We start from the raw sequence: 19,226 nt of genomic DNA, 5'->3' as shown, positions 1-19,226 counted from the left end.
GTGGGTTGCCATTTCCTTCTCCAGGGAATCTTTTTGACTCAGGGATCAAAGCTGCATTTCCTGCATTGGCAGGTGGATTCTTTACCACTGAACCACCATGGGTACAGCATTTAAAAATTTTTATTTTATATTGGAGTATATTTGATTAACAGTGTTGTTTAGTTTCATCTGACAGCAGAGTGACTCAGTTATATATATATGTGTGTATGTGTGTATGTATTCTGTTTCAAAATTATTTTCTCATTTAGGTTATTACAGAGATCAAGCAGCGTTCTCTACGCTATACAGTAGATCCTTGTTGATTATCTATTTTCAATATAGCAGTATGTACATGTCAGTCCCAAACTCCCAATCTATCCCTCCTGCCTGACCTTTCCTCTCAGTAACCCTAAGTTCTCTAAGTCTGTGAGTCTGTTTGTTTTGTGAATAAGTTCATTTGCATTATTTTTTAAGACTCTGTATGTAAACTGATGTCATATATTTGTCTTTCTCTGTCCACTTCACTTAGTGTGATCATCTCCAAGTCTATCCATGTTGCTGCAGATAGCATTATTTCATTCTTTTTCTATGGCTGAGTTATACCTTTTGTATATATGTACCATATCTTTATCCATTCATCCATCACTGGAGTTATGGGTTGCTTCCATGTCTTAGCTATTGTAAACAGCATGGCAATGAACATTGGGGTGCATGTATCCTTTTGAACCATGGTTTTCTCCAAGTATATGCCCAGGTGTGGGACTGCTGGATCATATGGTAGCTTTATTTTTAGTTTTGTAAGGAAGCTAAATACTGTTCTCTATAGTGACCGCACCAATTTACATTCCCACCAACAGTGTAGGAGGGTTCACCTTTCTCCACACCATCTGGAGCACTTATTGTTTGTAGATTTTTTGATGTTGGTCATAATGACTGGTGTGAGGAGGTGATTCCTCATTGTAGTTTTGATTTGCATTTCTCTAATAATTAGCAGTGTTCAGCATCTTTTCATGAACTTCTCGGCTGTATCTCATGTGAATTCATGTCCTTCTACCCTGCCATCCTGTCTTCTCCCATTATGTATCTCCCATGACATTTTGATATAGCAGTCTACAAATATACACACTTGTTTTATGTTGCTGATCCCTTAATTTCAAGTTCATCTCCAGTATCCTGCATTTGTATTCTCCTCTTCTCAAAACTGCTGGTTTTGATATCATATTTGTATATGGATGATATCCTATGTTTAGGAAAATCTCTCTTACCAGTGAGATTTCACATTTGTAGTTTTCTTGATTCTAGCTGTGGCCTTTTCTTTTCCACCTACAGAAGTTCCTTTAGCATTTGTTGCAAAGGTGGTCTGGTGGTGCTGAATTCTCTTAGTTTTTGCTTATCTGTGAAACTTCTGATTTCTCCATTGAAACTGACTGAGAGCCTTCCTGGATAGAGTATTCTTGGTTGTAGGTTTTTCCCTTTCATCAGATGACATATATTGTGCCTCCCTCTGGTCTGCAGAATTTCTGCTTAAAAATCAGCAGATAACCTTATCAGGGTTCCCCTGTATGTTATTTGTTGCTTTTCCCTTGTTGACTTTAATATTTTTTTCTTTGTCTTTTATTTTTGTCTGTTTGATTAATACATGTTAAAATATTCCTCCTTGGTTTATCTTGTATGGAAGGAATGCTGCACTTCCTGAATTTGAGTAAATTTCTCATGTTAGGGAAGTATTTGGCTATAATCTTTTCAGATATTTTCTCAGGCCCTCCTTCTCTCTCTTAGCCTTCTGAGTTTTTATCAATTTCAGATCCCAGGACAGAAAACCACTGTTTCTCCACTTACGCTCATGCCATCATAGTGCTGCCCTTCACTCTCCTTTCTGAAACTGCCCCAAAGCCTAGCCATCATCTGACCCAGTTTTGTCATGTTGTCACATTCGAAGAACATCCAACATCAACAAACAAGTCCTCAAGTTTTTGTTTGCTCAAGCTTCTTTGTCTCTACCCAAATTTTTTTTTCCAAATTCTCCAAACGAATTATAAACCCCGCAGTGATACCTGTTCAGCACCATGTACTGTACCTATTAATTCTTTCTATGGAGACATCTATTTTCCCCAAACCCTCCACCCTCTTGGTCTAATCGCCACTGCTTTCTCTCCAAGCCTGCTGAATTAGTGTAGTCCTGGAATCCCTTCACTCCCATTTCCTAGATTTTGTATCTCCCTCTTTCCTGGTTTACTAGCTAATTCCTCAGATCTTAAACGAATATATGGGATGTAATACTTAGAAGGTCTCATATCTATGATATTTGTATTTTACTTAATAATCCTTAATTCACAATTTGGCTGGATAAATAATTCTAGGTGACAAATCATTGTCTTCTCAAATTTTAAGGCACTGTTCTGCTTTTCTAACTTCCAATTCAATGCCATTCTGATTTCTGAGTCTTTATCTTTTTTTTTTCCCTCTCTGGAAACTCAAATTCATTGCTCTATATAGCAAAGTTCATAATAATAAGCCTTCCGGTTATATGCTCTACTAAAAAGTTGAGTGTTGTCCTGGGCTCTCAGGAGCATCTTTGATGTAGAGTCATATAGCCTTCAGTTCTAAAAAATTTGGGGTTTTATCTTTTTATATATATATAATTGTTGTTAGTTTCTCTTTCTCAAGTTCCTATTAAATGAAGGCTGGACTTCTCAGGTCAGTTGTCTGCTCTACCTTTTCTCTATTATCTGTCTTTGATTTTCTAGAGGATTTATTCAACTTTATTTTCCAATTTCTCTACTCAATACTTAGAGAACTCTTTTTCATTCTCAATCTCTGTCTCTTTTATAAAACATCCAGCTCACTTGTATGGATATATTATCTCTTAATTCTGAGAATATAAATTAAAGGCTTCTCTCTTCTGCCCATGCTAATGTTTGTAATTCTTCCAAGTTTCTTTTTGACATTTATTTTTTTCTTTACTTCAAGGCTTTTCTCAAATGTCAGGTTACTCTTTGTTGTCTGCTCACATTTTGTTGTATGGCTCAGGAAACTTAAACAGGGCTCTGTATCAACCTAGAGGGATGGGATGGGGAGGGAGATGGGAGGAAGGTTCAAAAGGGAGGGGATATATGTATATCTATGACTGGTTCATGTTGAGGTTTGACAGAAAACAACAAAATTCTGTAAAGCAATTATCCTTCAATTAAAAAAAAAAGAAAGCGAGAAAGGCATCCAAGAACTGACTGGGAGTTCTGTGTGGGGGCAGTATGGGAGGCTCACTGGGTTGGAATCTGATCATGTGGGAAGAAGCTGATGATAGGGCTGGATTTTAGGTTTTTAATTCTGAGTCTATTCCATTTCTTTAGAGAAAAATCTTCCCAATTCCTATCTGGATGGAAGAAGAGAGTAGTCCATGTGTGTAAGACACAGCTGTCGCAGTACTGTAATTGAGCTGTACAAAGGAACTGAGGATCATCATCAGTCTGTATACTGACTTTCCTTAATTTGACTGATCTGTTTTCAGTATAGCATCTCTGCCAATTTTTGCTGGGCCTGCTCTTTCCAAGTCTAGGCCTCATATGGCTCAATTTTTCCAAGTAATATACCCTCTAATTCATGTCTCTTGCTAAGGGAGGGAAAGTTAAGTTGTCTGACTTCTTGGAGGATGAGGCAGGGACAGTGGTATCTGCATCCTTTTCTCCATAAGGATTTTCAGACAGTTCCCCAGATGTGAGCCCCATGTCTCACCCCAGTCTTCATGACACCCAAAAACACAGACTGAAGATTCATGGCTTATAAAAGAGACAAAGTTTACCTTACGGGAACAGCTTTAAAATGTGAAAATAACAAGGATATTTAACTCCTTAATGACTTGAGAAAGTGAAAGTCGCTCAGTCCTGTCTGACTCTTTGTGACCCCATGGACTATACAGTTCATGTAATTAATTCTTCAGGCCAGAATACCGGAGTGGGCAGCCTTTCCCTTTTCCAGGGGATCTTCCCAACCCAGGGATAGATCCCAGGTCTCCCGCACTGCAGGTGCATTCTTTACCAGCTGAGCCACAAGGGAAGATCAAAAACACTGGAGTAGGTAGTCTATCCCTTCTCCAGGAGATCTTCCTGACCCAGGAATCAAACTGGGGTCTCCTTCATTGCAGGCAGATTCTTTACCAACTGAGACTAAGCTATCAGGGAAGCCCTCTTAATGACTTGAAAACCACAGTGTAATTTTTCTCTAAACAGTTTAGTTTTTCTAAAATTGAAGGTTTCATTTTCTGATATGGTTGATCATTTTGTTCCTTAGCAGAAAGCATTTCACATGAAACTGCCTGCTTAGTGTGAAGAAACTGTCCCAAGTTTCTTAGAAAAGAAAAAGTAATTTTGAAATTCTATTATCTTTATTTCTTACTGTTTTCAAGGGTGTTCCTTCATCTAAATATCTTGATTTTTTTTATCATTAGAAACAATACTATTTGGTCATAATTTCAATAGAATTTTACATATTGGCAAGGGTACATTTTAAAAGAAAGGATTCAAAAGCTAATCTCCTGTGTTCTGAATGGTTCCCAGGTATCAAATCAGTTTATTTCATAAAATCTATCTTGTGTGTGGCATTCGTATTTCTCTAATGTCATTAGTTTTGTAACTATTATGCCTTCTTATATAGAAATAGTAAAAGAAAAGAGAAGGAAACTATTAGCACGCTTTCATGATTTCACCAGTTCTTGATGCTTTACAGTTTGATTATCCATGCTATCAGTTCTGTTCCAAAATTAATTTGTCAGGGTTACAGTCTTTAATTCCATGAAAACTAAGACCTCAAATTTGTCTTAAAAGAGGTAAACATATAGCAAAGATTTGTAGTTCTATCACAGACCTGCTATAATTTCTCAGCGGGCTCAGTGTTAAAGCCAGGGAAGGATGTCAGAGAAAATAGACAATGATTACGCAAAGCAGATGTGGCTGGGGAGGAAGAGTAAGACTGCTGAGAAAAGGATCCCATACTATGGACAATGTGTTCCTACAGTAACCTGACATTTTTCATGCTTTGGTTATATAACAGAAAATGATCAGTTTAAAATATCAAGAAACTCAGGTGTTACCTACACTTTCAAACTGAACTAGTACTTACTATATACTCTCAGAATACCTCATTTATATTCATACCCTGATTTCTAATTTGTATGCATACATTTTAATATCAAGAAAATGAAAATAGATGCAGTCATTTTAAGAGGAGGTTAGCCATATCACTAACAGAAACAAGGAAACAATAGATAATGATTATTACTTTTTAGACATTATGAGTTTAAGAGAAAATGACATCTTCAACCAGAAAAATTGTTTAGAATAGTTATAATCAAACATATGACGCTAATTAACATATTTTGGGTACTTACTATGTACTTAGTATTATACACATTTTATTTCATCTTTCCAACATCTGTATAAGGAACAATGCAAAGAAATAGAGGAAAACTATAGAATGGGAAAGAATAGAGATCTCTTTAAGAAAATTGGAGATATCAAGGGAATATTTCATACAAGGATGGGCATGATAAAGGACAGAAATGATAAGGATCTAATAGAAACATAAGAGATTAAGAAAAGGTGGCAAGAATACATAGAAGAATTATACAAAAAAGGTCTTAATGACCCAGATAACCACAATGATGTGGTCACTCACCTAGAGCCAGACATCCTAGAGTGGGCAGTCAAGTGGACCTAGGAAGCATTACTACAAACAAAGCTAGTGGAGGTGATGGAATTCCAGCTGAGCTATCTCAAACCCTAAAAGATGATGCCGTGAAAGTGCTACACTCAATATGTCAGCAAATTTGGAAAATCCAGCAGTGGCCACAGGACTGGAAAAGGTCAGTTTTCATTCCAATGCCAAAGAGTATTCAAACTACCTTACAATTATACTCATTTCACAAGCTAACAAGGTTATACTCTTATGCTCAAAATCCTTTAAGCTACGCTTCAACAGTACATGAACCAAGAACTTCCAGATGTTCAAGCTGGGTTTAGAAAAGGTGGAGGAACCATCAAATGCCAACATCATGGAGACAGCAAGGGAATTCCAGAAAAACATCTACTTCTGCTTCATTGACTACACTAAAGCCTTTGACTGTGTAAATCACATCAAACTGTGAAAAGTTCTTAGAGATGGGAATACCAGACCACCTTATCTATCTTCAGAGAAACGTGTATGCATGTCAACAAGCAACAGTTAGAACTGGACATGTAACACTGTACTGGTTCAAAACTGGGAAAGGAGTACATCAAAGCTGTATATTGTCACCCTGCTTATTTAACTTATATGTAAAGTATATCACATGAAATGTTGGGCTGCCTGAATCACAAGCCAGAATCAAGATTGCTAGGAGAAATATCAACAACTTCAGATATAAAGATGCTACCACTTTAATGGCAGAAAGTGAAGAGGAACTGAAGAGCTTCTTGATGAGAGTGAGAGAAGAGAGGGAAAAAACTAGCTTAAAACTCAACATTCAAAAACCAAAGATCATGGCATCTGGTCCCATCATAGCAAATAGATGGAGGAAAAGTATAGTCAAAGCTATGGTTTTTCCAGTAGTCAGGTATGGATGTGAGAGTTGGACCATAAAGAAGGCTGAAAATTGAAGAATTGATGCTTTTGCATCGTGGTGCTGGAGAAGACTTTTGAGAGTTCCTTGGACTGTGAGCAGATCAAAACAGTCTATCCTAAAAGAAATTAACCCTAAATGTTCATTAGAAGGACTGATGATGGAGCTGAAGCTCCAATACTCCGGCCACCTGATGCAAAGAGCCAACTCATTGGTAAAGACTCTAATGCTGGGAAAGATTGAGGGCAGGAGGAGGTGGCTACAGAGAATGACACTGATTCAATGGACATGTATTTGAGCAAACTCTGGGAGATAGTGAAGGACAGGAAAGCCTGGTGTGCTGTAGTCCGTGGGGTTGCAAAAGTCAGACACGACTTAGCAACTAAACAACAACAATCCTTTCTGGGCTAAGTTTTTGTTTCAGACAATGAAATTATACATTCCGCCCCCCCTCTCAATTTCATGAAACCTATTCTAAAATACAATATGCATATTTGCCCATGTCCCATTCCACTTTTGGCGATGATAAACTTTGGATTTACAGCCAAGTACTTGCACTTGTACTCACATGCACCACTCTCTGATAAAGATATGGAAAAGCTCAGTAGTATATAAATTCATTATGGTGTTCTGTTACATGTGAAAACATCTTTAGCCAGGACAAACAGAAATGGAATGTAGTTTACTACTCCCACATTTAAGCCGTCCTTGAGCTAAAGGTATGGTATTTCAACTCAGCGACATAAACATTTTTAATACTTACCAGGGTTGGCAAGAATAATCTACTGGTTTGGGCACCTAGGATATAAAAAGGCAAAAATAGATTAATATTACTTAAGGGAAGCTTTTAGAAATCAATCATTAATTCAGTTCAGCTAACTCAGCTCTATAAAAGCCTAAATAGCACAGTCCTAGAACTATCATTGGCAATATTATATAGTGCGAATCACAGTATATTTAGATAAGTAGAAAATAATTCATTTCACTTTAATTCTTTCATTCATTTTATTGCCACTTTACCTCTCAAGAAAGAGATAACAAGAAAATATGAATTGGAATCTTTCGGTATTAATTTTCAAGGCAGTTTAATCTTTTCATAGAAAGTTAAAATGAAAATGTTAGGAAAACCTAATAGCACTCTGCTTTCCCAAGACATTGGAAAATCAGGCAAAATAAACAATATACACTAGATATAGACTCTTATTATGTAACATAAATTTTAAACTCTAGTTTAGAAGTCTACCAACTGGAAGACCTGTTTTTTTTATGAAATGTCATGGGAAATATTCAGTTTTACCTTTTTTTCCTATGTAGCTTTACAAAAGAGAAAAACTACATTTTCTATGCAAATAAAAAGAAAACTTCCAGTTGCTAACTGCAAGTAGAAAATGAACAAAGTCAAAGAAGGCACACTAATATTCATAAAATAACAAATTATATGCATACTACTTAATCTTCATGAATCACCTGAATCTTTGATGTATGTATTCTATAGTATTTACATTGAGTCCATTTACATTAGGTGATTAAAAATGCTGTTACTCTCAAGTGTAACTGAAGTATGGTCAATATGAATATATCTGTGCTATGTCCATTTTCATAATGGGCTATTACTGTTTTGACCTTCCAGGTTAAGAGTTATAATTTAAAAACTATCCTTCTGGTCAGAACATCTCTAAAGTTATCAATACTTAAATATGTTATCCTATGGAACATTTCATGCAAAGATGGGCTCGATAAAGGACAGAAATGGTATAGACCTAACAGAAGCAGAAGATATTAAGAGGAGGTGGCAAGAATACACAGAAGAACTGTACAAAAAAGAGCTTCACGACCCAGATAATCATGATGGTGTGATCACTCACCTAGAGCCAGATATCCTGGAATGTGAAGTCAAGTGGGCCTTAGAAAGCATCACTACGAACAAAGCTAGTGGAGGCGATGGAATTCCAGTTGAGCTATTTCAAATCCTGGAAGGTGATGCTGTGAAAGTGCTGCACTCAATATGCCAGCAAATTTGGAAAACTCAGCAGTGGCCACAGGACTGGAAAAGGTCAGTTTTCATTCCAATCCCAAAGAAAGGCAATGCCAAAGAATGCTCAAACTACCATACAATTGCAGTCATCTCACACACTAGTAAAGTAATGCTCAAAATTCTCCAAGCCAGGCTTCAGCAGTACATGAACCATGAACTTCCAGATGTTCAAGCTGGTTTTAGAAAAGGCAGGGGAACCAGAGATCAAATTGACAACATCCGCTGGATCATGGAAAACGCAAAAGAGTTCCAGAAAAACATCTCTTTCTGCTTTACTGACTATGCCAAAGCCTTTGACTGTGTGGATCTCAATAAACTGTGGAAAATTCTTCAAGAGATGGGAATACCAGATCACCTGACCTGCCTCTTGAGAAAACTATATGCAGGTCAGGAAGCAACGGTTAGAACTGGACATGAAACAACAGAATGGTTCCAAATGGAGTACATCAAGGCTGTATATTGTCACCCTGCTTATTTAACTTATATGCAGAGCACATCGTAAGAAACACTGGGCTGGAAGAAGCACAAGCTGGAATCAAGATTGCCGAGAGAAATATCAATAACCTCAGATATGCAGGTGACACCACCCTTATGGCAGAAAGTAAAGAGGAACTAAAAAGCCTCTTGATGAAAGTGAAAGAGGAGAGTGAAAAAGTTGGCTTAAAGCTCAACATTCAGAAAATGAAGATAATGGCATCTGGTCCCATCACTTCATGGGAAATAGATGGGGAAACAGTGGAAACAGTGTCAGACTTTATGTTTTTGGGCTCCAAAATCACTGCAGATGGTGATTGCAGCCATGAAATGAAAAGACGCTTACTCCTTGGAAGGAAAGTTATGACCAACCTAGATAGCATATTCAAAAGCAGAGACATTACTTTGCCAACAAAGGTCCGTCTAGTCAAGGCTATGGTTTATCCAGTGGTCATGTATGGACGTGAGAGTTGGACTCTGAAGAAAGCTGAGTGCCGAAGAATTGATGCTTTTGAACTGTGGTGTTGGAGAAGACTCTTGAGAGTCCCTTGGACTGCAAGGAGATCCAACCAGTCCATTCTAAAGGAGATCAGTCCTGGGTGTTCATTGGAAGGAGTGATGTTGAAGCTGAAGCTCCAATACTTTGCCACCTCATGGGAAGAGTTGACTCATTGGAAAAGACTCTGATGCTGGGAGGGATTGGGGGCAGAAGGAGAAGGGGACGACAGAGGATGAGATGGCTGGATGGCATCACCGACTCAATGGACGTGAGTTTGAGTGAACTCCAGGAGTTGGTGATGGACAGGGAGGCCTGGCATGCTGAGATTCATGGGGTCGCAAAGAATCGGACACGACTGAGCGACAGAACTGAACTGATGGATTACATTTTAAGCTTCAGCACCATGAAAGATCCTGATATACAGCAAATAGTATTGAAAGTAAATGACACTTCCTGTCATTCAAATCCTGTAAATATTTTCTTATACGATTTTATTTTCACAAATAGAAATCAATCTTTGTTTCTGTTTTGATAAGATATAGATGGCCTCTAAAGTCTGAAAGGGAAAAAAATTTTTTTTCCTCCTTCCCTCTACCTCTTTGTATTCTTTAAATGTATGTTTATTCATAACACAGTCTCTCTTTCTGGGAACAACAACGAAAAGAGAAAAAGAGGAGGGAGGGAGGAGGTAAACAGCTTCAACATATTTTGGCTGTGTATTTTCTTGGCTGGGAAGGAGCCATAAAAGTTAAGGGTAACATAAAATTCTAAAGCAGAATGGGCATCTGATGCTCTTCACTCCTGATGTGTCCGCCTGGATCTTATTCTTTCTACAGTGAGTGCATTCTGATGTCTGATGAGCCAGCTATGTGTTTCTCAGCTATGATCCCCTTCATGAGAGTAGAATCCTGTCCTTTTTAATCTCACATGAGCCCTCCCCCTTTCTTTCATGTATACTTTGGGCCTTTGGATGAATATCTCACATAGAAAAGCTATAAATAATTTTTTTAATAGTTTTCCCCCAATGCCTTTTTATGCCTTCATCATAGGCTGTTTCCATTGTTAAACTTCTGCTACAGATATAGAATTTTTAAAAAGTTTTATTGGAAATACTGCATGCATGTGAAATTATACATAAGCTACACTCTTCTTCCTAAGTACATCTTGTAAAAGCTAGATGAGACAGAAGTGAACTTAATGTGTTTGTTAGGCTAGAGATGTCATTATTTCATCCTTACTAAAGAAAGACAGTTTTCTAGATAGATTAGATTTCTAATTTTCTTCAAAACTTTGAACATATTATTCTTACTGTTTCAAATATTGAAATCTCACTGTATAAAATTTCAATTTGTTTCTATTTTATAGTTCCTGTTTGCTGAGGTTTCCTGTCCATTCATTATAAACATATAGTTAACCCTTGGACAAAATGAGTTTAAACTGCAGGGGTCCACTTACTTGTGCATTTTTTCCAATAGTAAATACTACCATACTATACGATTTGCATTTGGTTGAATCCGTGAAGGTAGAACCACAGATATGGAGGAAGTGTAGATATAGAGGGCTGACTATATGTTATAGATAGATTTTCCACTGCTTGGAGGGTCAGGGCCCTAACCTCTGCACGTTTCTAGAGCCAACTCTATTTTCCTTTTTGTCCTTGAGCACAATTATAATAGTTATTTAAAAAATCCTTTCCTGCAGGTTCCATCATTTGGGACATCTGAGGGTTGTTATCCTTTAATTGCCTTTTCTGCTGAGTGTGGTTCATATTTTCCTGTTTGTTTGTATACTCATTATTTAGTATCTTGGACAATTTGAATGAGAATGTTGTAGAGGCTCTGAATTCAGTTATGCTCTTACAAAGAGTGTGATATTTCTTAAAGTAGGCAGTTAATTTGTTTGAACCCCAACTGCAACCTCTGTCTTTCCTGTCCTAAGATTTCCTATCTCCCTTTCCAGCTTGTGTTTATTTCAAACTCTACATTCTGCCACTTTAAACCAGTAATACTGTGAGGTTTCTATTATATCTGAATTTTAACCACCCTGCATGGTGCATATATACATACACACACAGAATCATATATATGTGTGTGTGTGTGTGTGTGTGTGTGTGTGTGAGACTACAGAGTTTGTAGTTATTTTCTGTGGGAGGATTGATCCAATAGGAGCTACCTGACAGTGACCAGAACTAGAAGCTCTCACTGTTGTTTGTTACGTTTAATCATCAACCCTTGATAGTTTTATCTCAGGTTCATTTTAATATTTTCACTTTGTCTTTGATGTTCTGAAGTTTCACTAAAATGTATCTAGGTATTCATTAACTTTAATATACACTTATCTTTATCATAAATCCTGGAAAATTCTAAGCCATTATTTGAACATTGCTTTCCCACAATTATCTATAGTGTTTCAATAAGATGCATTTGAACTTTATCACTCCATTATCTTACATTCTCCATATCTTAATCTTTCTGGATTGTTCACTGAGAAATTTCTTCAGATTTTTCTTCTAATTTTCTACTCGAGTCTAATAAATTTTGTAATATTTCCATTAAGGTTCTCATTTCAATTAGTGTACTTGATTCTTTTCAAGTATGCCCAAACATTAAATATCCTCTCAGACTTTTATTCCCCCTTTACTTTTTTTTCTCTACAATATTGTATTGGTTTTGCCATACATCAACATGAATCCACCACGGGTATACATGTGTTCCCCATCCTGAACCCTCCTCCCACCTCCCTCCCCGTACCATCCCTCTGGGTCATCCCAGTGCACCAGGCCCAAGCTTCCTGTATCCTGCATCGAACCTGGGCTGGTGATTCATTTCTTACATGATATTATACATGTTTTAATGCCATTCTCCCAAATCATCCCCTGCCTCCCTCTCCCACAGAGTCCAAAAGACTGTTCTATACATCTGTGTCTCTTTTGCTGTCTCGCATATAGGGTTATCATTACCATCTTTCTAAATTCATATATATGTGTTAGTATACTGTATTGGTGCTTTTCTTTCCGGCTTACTTCACTCTGTATAATAGGCTCCAGTTTCATCTACCTCATTAGAACTGATTCAAATGTATTCTTTTTAATGGCTGAGTAATACTCCATTGTGTATATGTACCACAGCTTTCTTATCCATTCATCTGCTGAAGGACATCTAGGTTGCTTCCATGTCCTGGCTATTATAAACAGTGCTGCGATGAACATTGGGGTACACGTGTCTCTTTCAATTCTGGTTTCCTCGATGTGTATGCCCAGCAGTGGGATTGCTGGGCTGTATGCCAGTTCTATTTCCAGTTTTTTAAGGAATCTCCACACTGTTCCCCATAGTGACTGTACTAGTTTGCATTCCCACCAACAGTGTAAGAGGGTTCCCTTTTCTCCACATCCTCTCCAGCATTTATTGCTTGTAGACTTTTGGATCGCAGCCATTCTGACTGGCGTGAAATGGTACCTCATTGTGGTTTTGATTTGCATTTCTCTGATAATGAGTGATGCTGAGCATCTTTTCATGTGTTTGTTAGCCATATGTATGTCTTCTTTGGAGAAATGTCTATTTAGTTCTTTGGCCCATTTTTTGATTGGGTCGTTTATTTTTCTGGAATTGAGCTGCAGGAGTTGCTTGTATATTTTTGAGATTAGTTGTTTGTCAGTTGCTTCATTTGCTATTATTTTCTCCCATTCTGACGGCTGTCTTTTCACCATGCTTATAGTTTCTTTTGTTGTGCAGAAGCTTTTAATTTTAATTAGATCCCATTTGTTTATTTTTGCTTTTATTTCCGATATTCTGGGAGGTGGGTCATAGAGGATCCTGCTGTGATGTATGTCGGAGAGTGTTTTGCCTATGTTCTCTCTCTAAGAGTTTTATAGTTTCTGGTCTTATGTTTAGATCTTTAATCCATTTAGAGTTTATTTTTGTGTATGGTGTTACAAAGTGTTCTAATTTCATTCTTTTACAAGTGGTTGATCAGTTTTCCCAGCACCACTTGTTAAAGAGATTGTCTTTTCTCCATTGCATATTCTTGCCTCCTTTGTCAAAGATAAGGTGTCCATAGGTACGTGGGTTTATCTCTGGGCTTTCTATTTTGTTCCATTGATCTATATTTCTGTTGTTGTGCCAGTACCATACTGTCTTGATGACTGTGGCTTTGTAGTAGAGCCTGAAGTCAGGCAGGTTGATTCCTCCAGTTCCATTCTTCTTACTCAAGATTGCTTTGGCTATTCGAGGTTTTTTTGTATTTCCATACAAATTGTGGAATTATTTGTTCTAGCTCTGTGAAAAATACCATTGGTAGCTTGATAGGGATTGCATTGGGATATAGATTGCTTTGGGAAGTATACTCATTTTCACTATATTGATTCTTCTGATCAATGAACATGATATATTTCTCCATCTATTAGTGTCCTCTTTGATTTCTTTCACCAGTGTTTTATAGTTTTCTATATACAGGTCTTTTGTTTCTTTAGGTAGATACATTCCTAAGTATTTTATTCTTTTCATTGCAATGGTGAATGGAATTGTTTCCTTAATTTCTCTTTCTATTTTCTCATTATTAGTGTATAGGAATGCAAGGGATTTCTGTGTGTTGGTTTTATATTCTGCAACTTTACTATATTCACTGATTACCTCTAGTAATTTTCTGGTGGAGTCTTTAGGGTTTTCCATGTAGAGGATCATGTCATCTGCAAACAGTGAGAGTTTTACTTCTTCTTTTCCAATTTGGATTCCTTTTATTTCTTTTTCTGCTCTGATTGCTGTGGCCAAAACTTCCAAAACTATGTTGAATAGTAATGGTGAGAGTGGACACCCTTGTCTTGTTCCTAACTTCAGGGGAAATGCTTTCAATTTTTCACCATTGAGGATAATGTTTGCTGTGGGTTTGTCATATATAGCTTTTATTATGTTGAGGTATGTTCCTTCTATTCCTGCTTTATGGAGAGTTTTTATCATAAATAGATGTTGAATTTTGTCAAAGGCTTTCTCTGCATCTACTGAGATAATCATATGGCTTTTATTTTTCAACTTGTTAATGTGGTGTATTACACTGATTTGTGGATATTGAAGAATCCTTACATCCCTGGGATAAAGCCTACTTGGTAATGGAGTATGCCCCTTTAATTTCTTCAACCATATTAAATATACAGTTTTGAACTTAGTATCTGATAATTGAATTATCTGCTATCCTTGTGAATATAATTCCTCATGTTATTGTTTTGTTGATTTTTCCTTAAGATGCGTTTATTTCCTCATAAATGTAATGATTTCAAATTGTGAATTTATAATCCCTGTAACTTTATCTGTAGAAATTGTTTGCGGTACGAATCTAGAGAGATGGGTACTTGCATTGAGAAAATAAGTCAATGTGTAATCATCTTATGTTTCTTTTAAATTTTTATTTTATGTTTGAGTATTATTGATTAACAATGTTGTGTTAGTTTCATGTGTACAGCAAAGTGATCCAGTTATACACGCATCTATTCTTTTTAAAATTCTTTTCCCATTTAGGTTGTTATGAGTATTGAGCAGAGTTCCCTGTGCTATACAGTATAATCCTGTTGCTTATTTATTTTAAAAGTAACAGTGTGTATATATCAATCCCAAACTCCCAATTATACCTCCCCATCCCACCCTTTCCCATGGTAAACGTAAGTTTGTTTTCTAATTCTGTGAGTCTGTTCCTGTTTTGTAACTAAATTCTTTTTTTCTTCCCTTAGAGTCTACATATAAGCAATATCATTGATATTTGTCTTTCTGTGTCTGACTTAATATGATTATCTTCAGGTTGATCCATGTTGCTGTAAATAGCATTATTACATTTTTTTAATGACTATGAAATATTCCATTGCATATATGTGCCACATCTTCTTTGTCCATTCTTCTGTCAGTGGACAGTTCGGTTGCTTCCATGTTCTGGCTCTTGCAAACAGTGCTGCAATGAACATTGGGATGCATGTATCTTTTTGAACCATGGTTTTCTCTGGATATATGCCCAGGAGTGGGATTGCTTGGTATGGTAACTCCATTTTTAGGTTTTTAAGGAACCTCCATACATAATTCCATAATGGCTGCAACAATATCCATAGTGTAGGAGGGTTCCCTTTTTCTCCACACCCTCTCCAGCATTTATTATTTGTAGACTTTGATGATGGCCATTCTTACTGGTGTGAGGTGATATCTCATTGTATGATAGTTTTGATTTGCATTCCTCTTAATAATTACTGATGTTGAGCATCTTTGATTTGCATTTCTCTAATAGTGATGCTGTGTCTTTGGGCCATCTATATGTCTTCTTTGCAGAAATGAGTACTAGATCTTCTGCTTATTGATAGATTAGGTTGTTGTTTGATATTGAGCTGCATGAACTATTTGTAAATTTTGGAGATTAATCTTTTGTCAGTCAAATCATTTGCAAATATTTTCTCCCATTCTATGGGTTACCTTCTCATTTTTTTAAGATTTCCTTTGCTGTGCAGATGCTTTTGAATTTAATTAGGTTCCATTTGCTTATTTTTGTTTCTATTTCCATTACTCTAAGAGGATCAAAAAAGTTGTTGCTGTGATTTGTGCTAAGGAGTATTTTGCCTATGTTTTCCACTAAGAGTTTTATAGTATTCAGTCTTACATTTGAGTTTTAACCCATTTTAAATGGGTTATTTTTATGTATAGTTTAGAGAATATTCTAATTTCATTCTTTTACATGTAGCTTTCCAGTTTTCCCAGTACCACTTATTGAAGAGACTTTCTCCTCACCACTGAATATTCTGGTCTCCTTTGTCATAGAATAGGTGACCATAGCTGAGCGGGGTTATCTCTAGACTTTATGTCCTTTTACAGTAATCTATAATTTTGTTTTTGTGCTAGTACCAAGCTGTTCTGATTTCTGTAGCTTTATAGTAAATAGTCTGGAGTCAGGGAGCCTGATTCCTCCGACTCTTTTTCTTTATCAAGATTGCTTTAGCTATTCAGGGTCTTTTGTGTTTTCATACAAATTAAATTTTTTTTGTCCTAATTATATGAAAAATGCCATTGGTAATTTGATAGGGATTGCACTGAATCTGTAGTTTGCCTTGAGTAGTATAGTCATTTTAACAATATTGATTATTTCAGTCTAAGAACATGGTATATCTTTCCATCTGTTTGTCATCTTTGATTTCTTTCATCAGGTCTTATAATTTTTGGAGTATAGGCTTTTGCCTCCTTAGATATGTTTCTTCCAAAGCATTTTATTCTTTTTGATGCAATGGTAAATGGAACTGTTTTTTAAATTTCTCTTCCTATTCTTTTGTTATTAGTGTATGGAAATGCAGTAGATTTCTGTGTATTAATTTTGTATCCTGCAACTTTACCAAATTCACTGATGAGCTCTAGCAGTCTTCTGGTAGCATCATTAGCATTTTCTACATACAATATCATGTCATCTGCAAATAGTGACAATTTTACTTCTTCTTTCCCAATTTGGATTCCTTTTATTTCTTTTTCTTTTCTTTTTTTTTTTTTTTAAATTTAATTTAATTTTATTTTTTAACTTTACAATATTGTATTGGTTCTTTTTCTTTTCTGACTGCTGTGGTTAGGACTTCCAAAACTGTGTAGAACACAAGTGTCAAAAATGATATCCTTGCCGTATTCCTGATCTTAGAGGAAATGCTTTCAGTTTTTCCCCACTGAGTATGATGCTAGCTGCAGGTTTATCATATATGGCCTTTATTATGTTGAAATATGTTCCATCAGTGACCACTTTCTGGAAAGTTTTTATCATAAATGGGTGTTGACTTTTTCAAAGGCTTTTTCTGCATCTATTGAGATGATCATATGGTTTTTATTCAATTTGTTTATGTAGTGTATCACACTGATTTGTGCATATTTAAAAACTCTTGCATTCCTGGGATTAATCCCACTTGACCATGCTATATGATACTTCTAATATATTATTGGAGTCAGTTTGCTAGTATTTTGTTGAGGGATTTTATGTCTGTGTTCATCAGTGACATTGCCTCTTTTTGCAGCATTTTTGTCTAACTTTATCAGGGTAATGGTGGCTTCATAGAATGAACTTGGGAGTATTCCTCCCTCTGCAATTTTTGGAAGGGTTTCAGAAGGATAGGTATTAACTCTTCTCTAAATGTTTGGTAAGATTTGCCTGTGAAGCCATCTGTTCCTGGCCTTTTGTTTACTGGGAGTTTTTGTTTTTGTTTTTTAAATCACAGTTTCAATTTCAGTACTTGTGATTTGTCTGTTCATATTTTCTCTTTCTTCCTGGTTCAGTCTAAGGATATTGTACCTTCCTAAGGATTTGTCCATTTCTTCTTGGTTGTCCATTTTGTTGGCATTTCATTATCCTTTGTATTTCTGTGCTGTCTGTTGTAACTTCTCTTTTTACATTTTTAATTTTATTGATTTGAACCCTTCCCCATTTTTGTTGCTGAGTCTGGCTAGAGGTTTATTAATTTTGTTTATCTTTCTAAAGAGCAAGGTTTTAGTTTCACTGATCTTTTATATTGTTTCTTCATCTCTATTTCTTCTATTTCTTCATCTCTGATATTTATGATTTTTTCCTTCTAAAAGGAAACTTTGAGTTTTGTTTTTTCCTCTTTTCCTAGATGCTCTAGGCGTAAGATTAGGTTGTTTGAGATTTTTCTTGTTTCCTGAAGTAAGATTGTATTGCTATGAACTTTTGTCTTAGGACTACTTTTGCTTCATCTCATAGTTTGAACATCATGCTTTCATTTTTGTTTGTCACTGTATATTTTTATTTCCTCTTTAATTTCTTCAGAAATCCAATGGTTGTTTACTAGCATATTGTTTAGCTTCCAAGTGTTGTGTTTTTTACAGTTGTTTTCGCCTGGTAATTTATTTCTTATCTCATAGTGCTGTGATCAGAAAAAATGCTTGATATGATTTCAGTTTTCTTAAACTTACCTAGGCTCTCCTTGTGGCCCAGCATGTTATAAATATGGAGAATGTTTCATGTGCACTTAAGAAGAATGTATATCCTGATGATTTTAGATGGAATGCTCTATAAATATCAATTAAGTCCCTTGGTTGACTCTGTCATTTAAGGCTTGTGCTTCCTTATTGATTTTCTGTCTAGATGATCTTTCCATTGATGAAAGTGGGGTGTTAAGTCCCCCAACTATTAATGTGTTACTGTTGGTTTCTCCTTTTATGGCTGTTAGTATTTGCCTCATATATTGACATCCTCCTATCCAATTTACAATTGTTTTATCTTCTTGGATTGATCCTTGATCATTGTGTCCTTCTTTGCTCTTATAATAGTCTTTGTTTTAAAGCCTTATTTTGTTTGATACGAGTATAGCTACTCCAGTTTTCTTCTGATTCCCTTTGTATGGAAAAAAATATGTCCATCCCCTTAATTTCAGTCTGTATGTGTCCCTAGATCTGAAGTGAGTCTTTTAAAAGCAGCATGTATATGGGTTTTGTTTTTGTATCCATTCAGCCAGTCTACATCTTTTGGTTGGAATATTTAATCTGTTTATGTTTAAGGTAATTATCAATAAATATGTATGCTCTACTGTTTCTAGCTTAGAATTATTTAGGTCACAAAGGTACTATGACTTCCAACCCCTCACATGTGTGGTCTTTGGATTTAAAGTTAAGAATTCTTTAGAGGACAGTATGGTACTG

General features: G+C 36.1%; 1 protein-coding gene across 1 annotated transcript in view; it reads right to left on the bottom strand.

Annotated features, from left to right (window-relative positions):
* VAV3 (vav guanine nucleotide exchange factor 3) overlaps nt 1–19,226 on the bottom strand; it is a 441,372-nt gene that overhangs the window by 34,352 nt on the left and 387,794 nt on the right. Inside the window, exon 22 of the mRNA XM_070367578.1 lies at nt 7,335–7,369. Within this exon, the coding sequence (XP_070223679.1) occupies nt 7,335–7,369 (35 nt within the window). The remainder of the gene's footprint in view (nt 1–7,334; nt 7,370–19,226) is intronic.

Source organism: Bos mutus, chromosome 3 (genome assembly GCF_027580195.1).
Source record: "Bos mutus isolate GX-2022 chromosome 3, NWIPB_WYAK_1.1, whole genome shotgun sequence".
NCBI lineage: Eukaryota > Metazoa > Chordata > Mammalia > Artiodactyla > Bovidae > Bos > Bos mutus.
Note: the sequence above shows the minus strand (reverse complement) of the source record. Positions and strands in the feature narration are given on the sequence as shown.